Source organism: Ochotona princeps, chromosome 4 (assembly GCF_030435755.1).
Source record: "Ochotona princeps isolate mOchPri1 chromosome 4, mOchPri1.hap1, whole genome shotgun sequence".
Lineage (NCBI taxonomy): Eukaryota > Metazoa > Chordata > Mammalia > Lagomorpha > Ochotonidae > Ochotona > Ochotona princeps.
The window spans coordinates 96,613,677-96,622,886 of record NC_080835.1 but is presented as its reverse complement, the minus strand read 5'-3'; the positions used below and the strand labels follow the sequence as shown (position 1 = coordinate 96,622,886).

At 46.9% G+C, this 9,210-nt stretch overlaps 1 protein-coding gene across 4 annotated transcripts; it reads left to right on the top strand.

Moving 5' to 3' along the window:
* The first annotated feature begins 908 nt into the window (after positions 1-908).
* On the top strand, positions 909-6,690 carry TMEM218 (transmembrane protein 218). Of its 4 annotated transcripts, none has more exons than XM_058664057.1 (4): positions 909-1,055; positions 1,656-1,854; positions 2,685-2,787; positions 6,074-6,690. In XM_058664057.1, exons 2-4 carry the CDS (start codon positions 1,745-1,747, stop codon positions 6,203-6,205), a joined length of 345 nt encoding a protein of 114 aa, XP_058520040.1. In that variant the 5' UTR covers positions 909-1,055; positions 1,656-1,744; the 3' UTR covers positions 6,206-6,690. The 4 variants fall into 4 exon arrangements, with proteins under 4 accessions (XP_058520040.1, XP_058520039.1, XP_058520038.1 ...); XM_058664056.1 differs by having other exon boundaries at positions 909-1,063; XM_058664055.1 differs by lacking the exons at positions 909-1,055; positions 6,074-6,690 and adding an exon at positions 4,174-6,061 and having other exon boundaries at positions 1,420-1,854.
* Positions 6,691-9,210: the final 2,520 nt, after the last annotated feature.

The window sequence follows — 9,210 nt, the reverse complement described above, 5'->3', positions numbered from 1 at the left end:
CTGCACTTGACTTCCGCTGCTTACCTGGGTGCAGTGGGGATGCAGAGGGTTGCGTAGGTGACCACGCTCTCTAGTACGCCTTAAGCTTCTAGCCAAAGACCTGGCCTGTTTACTTTTGTCACATGTTGATTGAATAAGTCTTTTTAAAAAACTTTTAAAATGCATCCTCTTTGTAATGAACTCATAGGTGGTATTTTTTATGGTGTTTAAACCATCAGGATAAGAAAGCCCAGCAACCTAACAAAGAAACTGTTGGTTTCAGGAAGGCTTGTCTCTGAAACTTAAAAATTAAGCCACGGAGATACTAGGGTATGGTATACCCAGGAGGAGGTAGAATGGTGCCTCCTACCCCACCCCCCAAAATATGTGTACGTCTGAATCTTTGCAGAACCTGAATGTGACCTTATTTGGCAAAAAAAAAAAAAAAAAAAAAGGAGGTCCATGAAGGTGAATTAAGGTTCATCTTCATATTGTACCAGGTTCTGTGGGTGGATCTTAAACCCAGTGGAAAAGCACCCTTATGACACATGAAGAGAAACACAGGCACACAAGGAAAGGTGTGTGGAGATGACAGCAGAGCTGGGAGCTGGAAGGCAAAGCCGAGGAGAGCCTGGAGCCCCTGGTAAGTGGAAGAGGCAAACAGGGCTTCTCCTCTTGGGCCCTCAGAGGTAGTGAACTTCCTGACAGCTTATTTTGAACCCCAGGCCTCTAGAACCATGAGAGAATGGCTTTCTGTTGTCATGAGGGAACAAACACAGTTAGTGCTCACCTCTTCCACAGCCCGGGTCTCATAGTGTCTCCCTGGAACCTTCCACCGGGAGGAGGTGGGGGTGTGTGGAAGTCCTTAGCACACAATGATGTTCACACTGAATGACGCCTGTTCTCCATCTTCTTTAAGGACTGTGACTTTTTTTCTTTTTGTGAATGAGAACTTCGACCATGGAGTGGAAAGTTTGTCCCCGGAGGGCCTGAGTCAAAGCCATTACCACGGATTTCACTAGAGGCTTCTCCTTTGCTCTGACGGCAGAGCTTGCGGGCACCGAGGCCTCCCAGCAGTCCTCAGGTAGGGTTTTGGATCAGGGGAGACCCAAACCTTCTGATGTGGGCCAGGGCCAGAAGTTGAACTGGAACCCAAGTCCCAACTTCAACATGACACATTGCTCCCAGTTCCTGCGAAAAAGAAAGGCTTTAGGTTTGAAATCTCTATAGTTCTGTGAGGCAGGTGTTTGTGTGGTGGTTAAACCCCTGTGTGGGATGCCCGCATCTCACATTTGAGTGCCTGGGTTCAGGTCCTGGTAACTCTCTACCCTGGGAGGCAACAGGTGCTGGCTCGAACACTTGGCTCCTGTTACCATGTGGGAACTTGGATGGAGTCCCATGCTCCTAGCTTTGGCCTGGTCTAGCCCTAACTGTTGTTGCAGGCATTTAGGGAAGAACTTCTGTGTGTCTCTATCTGCCTTTCAAGTGATTATGAAATACATAAAAAGTAAAAGAAATTTCTAGTTGCCTTTAAAAGACACCTGGATTTCTGGAAATTAAAAGACCTTTATTGAGTAATCCTCCCAACACATTGCTCACCAAAAATATACCTGAATGCGTGTGTGCTTTCTGTAGTTGTCTAAATGGCTTCATGAACACTGGTGACATGTTGGCAGGAAGCCAGCGGCCGGAGCAGAGGACACGTCGTGGTGTGTGCTGGGCAGTGGTTCCGCGAGTTGAGTCCCAGGCCACCTTCCTGCACAGCATGGCCGGCACTGTGCTAGGAGTGGGTGCAGGGGTGTTCATCCTGGCCCTGCTCTGGGTGTTGGTGCTGCTGCTGTGTGTGCTGTTATCCAGAGCCTCAGGGGTCGCTAGGTAAGGCATTCTTTCCAACTGGGAATCCTAGGTGAAAGCAATTAGAGGCAAAACCGCTGACGTTCATTAAACATTTAGAATTCAGAAGATCATTTTTGTAATTACTGGCATTCTGAATGAGTTGCATTTTAACCGCTTACCATAAGCACTAACTGCGGTATTTCTGCTCCGCGACAGAGGTGGGAGGAGAAGGGAAGTGGTAGTTGGCAGTTGTCATTGTAGAAGACATGAGGAGGGGGCAGACACAAGAAATGATAAAAAGATCTGCCTCCACTACCTCTTTCACATCTTGGGGGTTTGTACCTGCATGTGTTTCGTAATTGTTTAGGTTTACAGCAGGTGTTTCATCCAGACCGTGAGGCTCGAGACATGGCCCAGGAAAGTAAGGAAGCATTGAGTGAGGTGGGCTGACTGTGCACTGAGGGGTTGATGTCAGGCCACAGATGGACTCCCTGCACTCTGGTGACACAGTGTCAGTGTGTGAAAGAAACTTAAGAGTCCACTGAGGTGTTGTGATCTAAAGCAAGAGAAGCAGAAGGTAGGGAGGGCAGCTTTGATTTTTCTCATTTATTACTTTGGACAGCAACAGAAGTGACAACTGCAAATTCTCATTCACAAGAATTTGGAATTTTCAAAAGTGGACATGTACCCAGCTGGTGGCCATTTAGGATGAAAGCTTTAGAATGAAAGGGGTGTGGATAGCAAGCCTTTAGATACTGATAAGGCACTAAAACATAAAATAGTGGTCCCAGGGGGCAGCCAGCCCAGGGTCCGACCCCATAGAGAAGAAACCTTAGCAGTGCTTTAATATTCTATCTTTCTGATCTTAGGTTCTCTGTCGTTTTTGTGTTCCTCGGTGCCCTGATCATCACGGCAGTCCTGTTGCTGTTCCCCCGAGCCAGTGAATTTCCAGCCCCGCAGGTGGAGATTAAGGTAAAGCTTTGGGTCCCATGTTGCCTGCCATGCTGTAGCTTTGCTTCCTCCTGCTCTCAACCTCTGTCCTGTGGTCTCCTGACATGGGTCAGGGAACTGCAAGGTCCAGATGGTGACGTCAAAAGCTCAGAGGGTGTTTGAAGTTCCTCCTGATCCTTCAGCCAGGAGAAGGGTCTTCGGAAACCTGTTGGCAACCCCACCTGTGTGCTGTTTGCCGGATTAGGCCTCATCTCCAGTTTGCAGCAAGCACCATGACAATATGTCTGAAAGCCACCCATTACTATGGGGAGAGGGAAAGAGGAAATGAGTTAGCTATCTGCATGGACCTGATCCTGAGGGGGTCACAGTCCCATTTCTGAAAGCCTTTGCTCAGAACCTCAGGTCCTCAGGCAAGATTTGTGCAGGTCCTTCAGGGTGCCGAATGGCATGTTTTTGCCTCTCCCTGAGATTCAAAGTGTGTAATTTTCATAGAGAATAGCAGTGAGGAAAGAGGACCATTTCTCTGGATAGCAGAAACTAGACAAATTCAGTACCCAACAATCTTCTGGGATCCCTCAGTCCTCCTCCCTGGGAGCACATCTGCCCAGCACTCACTGCTTTAAGTGGACTTTTATCATTTCCCATAGTCCTTTGCTGGAGACTCCCATCAGTCTGGTTGATTCCTGATTTGGGGCTGTGGCCTTACCAGACATGACTGGTCTCAGAATCCAAGGATCTTTGTAACAGTATCGCCTTTTTTCCTGTTGTTCCTTATAGTTTCTTTCCTTTCAACCTGCATTTTGATTCTGAAAATTGTAATCATGATGATAACAATTTTTAAAGGATTACTGTGTGCCAGATCCACTGCTAAGCATGTTGTTTGCATATTCTCATTTAAACCTCAAGAGAACCCTAGGGAGCATAAAGTAGTTACTATTGTTATACCCTTCTTATAGGCAGGGACACTTCCAGCTGAATGAAGTTGAGGCAGCTCAACCAAGGTCATTCATCTATAGGAGAAGGCAGAGTGAGGATTCAAGCACATATCCATCTTCAAAATCTTCATTCTTGGGGACTCAACAGTCGGATAGGAGTTATCCCAGATAGGTGGCAGGTTACCATTCTGACACAGCACACAAAATTATCTAACTTTTGAACCATACTTGATACATACTTCCAACTCCATCTGGACCACCGATAGCAAAAAGAAAGAAATTGGTTCTGAAAACTGCAAAGTATATCATAACACACAAATTCAAAGAAATATTTCCATAGTTGCCAGGTTTTTGGTTTTGTTGTTTTTTGGTTTTTGGTTTTTTTTCCAGCATTTGGGACCCACTTTGAAGGTGTCAGCACTGTGTGTGTGAGCTCGGGGTAAATTCCCTCAGTTTCCTTTTGAACCAGCAGAGTGGTGAAGGCAGCTGTCCATCTGGATTGATGCAGATGTGACTATTGGAAGAAGCATTCAGAGCAAACGCTGTTTCGAAATCAGTCCAGCTCTTCTCTGTCATATGAACGTCAGACCCAGAAGTAGGAGAATTGGGTTTGAGCAAAATATGTTCGTCAGCATGGCCGGCAGAAACAGAGTTCTCATCTTCAGGCTTCGAGGCCTGACTCCTGCAGCAGCCTGGCTCAATACTGTATCAATAATACATGGCCTGGGCCTTCTGCATCCAGAGCCTGCTAATTGGCTAATTAAAAAGTGAAACATGTCGAACAAGCAAACGTGTAGCCCGCCAGAGACTTTTTCTGTACGGGGGCCAAGGTCAAAATTATGTTAACGCTGTTTAATCTAACTGACCTTTGCTGGAAGTTGACTGTAGGGGGAAGCTCTGGAGCAGCTGGGGTGGCTGGGGTGCTTTTCTTCTTGGTGGCTTTGGTTCTGAGTGATCACAGCTTTGCTCTGACAGTAGCTCTCCTGTATTAGTTCTCTGTGGTTGCCGTAACAAGTTACTGCAAGCTTAGTGGCTCACAGCACAGAGATGTCTTACCACTCAGTAGAAATCCAAAGTGGACCTCAGAGGGCTAACTCAAGGGGTGGACAGGGCTGCATTTCTGTCTGGAGCCTCCCAGGAAGAATCTACGTCCTCACTGTTTTCAGCTTCTGAAACAGTGCTCCTGCTCCTTGAAGTACGACTCCACTCGTCTTCAGAGTCAGCAGTGTAACACCTGTCTGGCCTGCTTCGTCCTTCATCTCTCTCCTTCTCTTCTGCTTCCCTCTTCGACTTGCATGTAAATAGATAACTTGTTTATTTGAGAGGCAGAAATGTTTAAGTACGCCTGTGACTAGATTGCAACTCATCTGGGTTGAGAGATCCAGACCCATCTCCCTACTTTTACTTCAGCTGATTAGTAACCTTGGTCCTGTCATCTAATCTGACACATTGACAGTGTCAGAGGATTAGGATATGGACCCCTTTTGGCCGTTATTCTGTCTCCCACACTCACCTTCCAGGTGTTTTGGGTTCTTTTCTAGGTAATGGTTTTCAGAGGGTCTGTGAAGTCACTTGGTCACTTGCCTTGTGTTGCTGTCCCGTTAGATCTGTAGATCAAGTGGCTTTCTGCTACAGTGTAAGCACCAGCATTTGGATCTAGGGAGAATGGAACTCTGGTAGGGACAATAGACAAGTGGATAGAACCAACAACAGTCTTAGGTTATTGCAGCTAAGACCAACAACTTTCATCCATTGGATGTAGCAGATTGCTGGGCCCCCAACTGTGATTTGGGGCAAGCTGCTTTTCTTAGTGCTCTAGTATCTCAGATAAGTGGCTGTTTCCCAGTCCCTCGGTACTCTAGGTAATGAGTGTTGAGGTTTGTGACTCTTCCCCCTTGAGATCCTTAAAGAGACCCCTTTTCATGTTTAAAATGGTTATCACTGAAATGCCATTGGGTCACTGGTTTTTAGGGTTGAATCATAGATACGTGCAGGTATTATGCTATTTGTATGTTAAAAATTATTTATAATAAAGTGCTAATCAACAGCAAAAATGAGTCTTTCTTCTACCAGGCAAGCTTCTCCTTAACTCTTTCAGATTACTGGTTTCAGAACACAGACAAACTCATTTGGGGATTTTGAAGTGGTTGTGAGTCTCCTAAATTGAACCATTTGTTTCCTGTACCTCATTAATCCTTTTCTTTACCCAGTGTCTTCTACCGAGGGAGTTGAGAAAAATATTGGTTCTCATGCATTTAGAGAGAAGACTCCAAGCAGGGTGGTACTGGAAGTCACAGATATGAACAGATTCTTGGTCCAGAGCCAGGGTGCTGAAGGGATGGTAATTTCACTGTAATGTTTTCTTTGTCCAGATTGTGGATGCCTTTTTCATTGGCCGCTACGCGCTGCTGGCATTCATCAGTGCTGTCTTCCTCGGAGGCCTCTTCCTGGTTCTAACTCATCATGTCCTGGAGCCCATCTATGCCAAGCCACTGCGGGCCTAGTGAGAGTCCTTTGGAGAAACCAGGACCCTGTGCTCGCTTTCATTTTGGTGTCATTGATGAGCAGAGACACTCTTCAGAGCCTTGTTTCGACAGCCCTCAGACCATGGAGATCAGAGGCATATGCGCTCATCACTAAGACACGTCTCTGGAGTCTTCGCTGCTGGAATCAGGGTTGCCAGACCGCCCCCGTGACAGCAGATTCTCACCACCGTCAGAGGGATACTGCTGGCTTCTTGGTGTCTGTACCTCGGGATTTCCATCTGTTTTGAAAGGGAAATAGCAAAAGGAGTCTGTAGAGTATATTATCAGTTGTTAGTACATTTGGGGGAAAGGAGAACGTTGCCTTGACTGTCCAATCCAAGAACCTCATCCTTTTGGTAATAGGAAAAATTCTTGGTTTTGAGGTTGGAGTCATGTGGAAAGGAAGGGCACTCCAATTCGGAAGATTACACTATTGTGTTGAAATAAACTTCTGCTTGGGAAGACTCAGGTGATGCTTGTTGGCCATTCTGCATTTAATTCCACAGAGCGCTACCAAGGCAGTGGGTATCAATTCCCTCTGCTCCAGTAAGGCAATAAGCAGCAACCACAGGGCTGACTTTCAGTCCCAACTCTTTTTTTTTTTAAAGATTTATTCATTTTATTACAGCCAGATATACACAGGAGAGACAGAGAGGAAGATCTTCCGTCCGATGATTCACTCCCCAAGTGAGCCGCAACGGGCCGGTACGTGCCAATCCGATGCCGGGAACCAGGAACCTCTTCCGGGTCTCCCACGCGGGTGCAGGGTCCCAAAGCTTTGGGCCGTCCTCAACTGCTTTCCCAGGCCACAAGCAGGGAGCTGGATGGGAAGTGGAGCTTCTGGGATTAGAAGCGGCGCCCATATGGGATCCCGGTGCTTTCAAGGCGAGGACTTTAGCTGCTAGGCCACGCCGCCGGGCCCAAGTCCCAACTCTTGACCATCGATTTCTGGTTTCAGCAGTTTTATATGATAAGTTTGCTTGCAGATGAGAGAAAAAGCATAGAAAAGCTGTATTTTTGTCACCCTGCCATGTTTCTGTGTGTCCTTTTCTCCCAGGATCCATTTGAGATAACTGTCTTTTCCCACCTTATCAGGCCTTTCTTCAGACCTAGTAAAGAACATACATTCTTGGCTTTAGACGTACCTTTGTACCTGTGTGATCTCCTGGGCCAGGTGAAATCTGTCACTGAATTGAGGGGCTCCATTCTGCATCCATCGTGTAAGACTCAGACTCCCTATGTTATCTTGTGGTCTTTTTTTTGTTTAAAGATTTGTTTATTTTTATTGGATAGGCAGATGTACAGAGAGGAGGAGAGAGAGAAAGATCTTCAGTTTGTTGGTTCACTCTCCAAAGGGCCGCAACGACCGTAGCTGAACCAATCCGAAGCCAGGAGCCTCTTCCAGGTTTCTCACACGGGTGCAGGGTCCCAAAGCTTTGGGCTGTCCTCTACTGCTTTCCCAGCCACAAGCAGGGAGCTGGAAGGGAAATGGAGCTGCCGGGACTAGAACCGGTGCACACATGGGATCCCAGTGCGTTGAAGGCGAGGACTTTTAACTATTACGCTATCACACCGGGCCCGACTCTCCTTTCTTAAGAACCAAAAAAAAAAAGTTAGGTTGAACACATGCTATCTGCTATCTAACTTCCTTTGGAGTTTAATTAATTTTTTAACTCTTTTCCTCATTTTTTAAAAAAGATTTATTTTATTTTTATTGGAAAGTCAGATATACAGAGAGGAGGAGAGACAGAAAGATCTTCCATCCGATGATTCACTCCCCAAGTGAGCGCAACAGCCAGTGCTATGCCGATCCGGAGCCAGGAGCCAGGAGCCAGGAACTTCTTCCGGGTCTCCCACATGGGTGCAGACGGCTTTGGGCCGTCCTCAACTGCTTTCCCAGGCCACAAGCAGGGAGCTGGATGGGAAGTGGAGCTGCTGGGATTAGAACCAGCGCCCATACGGGATACCAGTGTGTTCAAGGCGAGGGCTTTAGCCGCTAGGCCACGCAGCCAGGCCCCAACTGTTTTTCTGATTTAAAAAAAAAAAAAAGATGAGGCTTGAAAAGGGATATTTGCTCAAGCTTCACGTAAGAGCCAGTGTGCAAATCCAGATGTGGGAGGCTATGTGGCCTTGGAGAGCTTGAGGAAGCTCAGCTCTTGGCCTGCTCTCCTGAGTCGTGTTGTTAGGGAAGAGAAGAAACTCATCTGGCACCCCGTCCCCATTGAGGGGGCGAAGCTCCTGATTGCAAGAGAAATGGCGGTCGTTGAGAGCTAGGGGCTGCTGGGGGCCAGCCATAGTTCCCTCGGTACTTGAGCTGTCTCCTTTGGGTCCTTTGCAGACAGATTTTCTTAGTAGCGGAGGGCTCACAGGTAAGATAAGAAAAAAGCATCCCTCCAAGCAGATGAGAGGAGAGCAAGGAAAATGCTAGAATTTGAGGCAGGTAGGGCCGGATAGAGGTCCAGGTACTATGCTTCTCTCAGGACATGCCTCCGAGCCACGCAGGTGCCTCTCTGTGTGGATAGTCACACTGAGCCAGCCTGAGGGGAATGGTGACTAACCAGCACAGGCTGCCATTTGTCACCCTCTCCTGAGAGATTTGCTGAAATAGCAACTCTGCGGAAGCCATTAGAGGTTCCTGACCACGAATTCATCTTTTTTATTCCTCCAGAAGGTGTCCAACATTAGATCAATGGATAATAGCTGGGACGTTTGGGGTGACTATTTACATAGAGAAAAATGTGTTCAAATTGGAAATCAGTCCCCCCGCAATACTGCCACTGCTGTCTGATGTGGTTTATTTGTGTATTTTTACTACCTCATGTAAGCGGTAGGCCTATGTGTTAAGCATCTTTTAGGCAAAAAATTTACTTTGTGCAGAGTGTATTTCGGCTTGCCTACCTTGTATAGATCCCAGGTCTGTAGTTCAGCTGTGCTGAAATGAATGATAGATTGCTGTTTGCCTGTGTACTCAAAGTAGGGTCCGA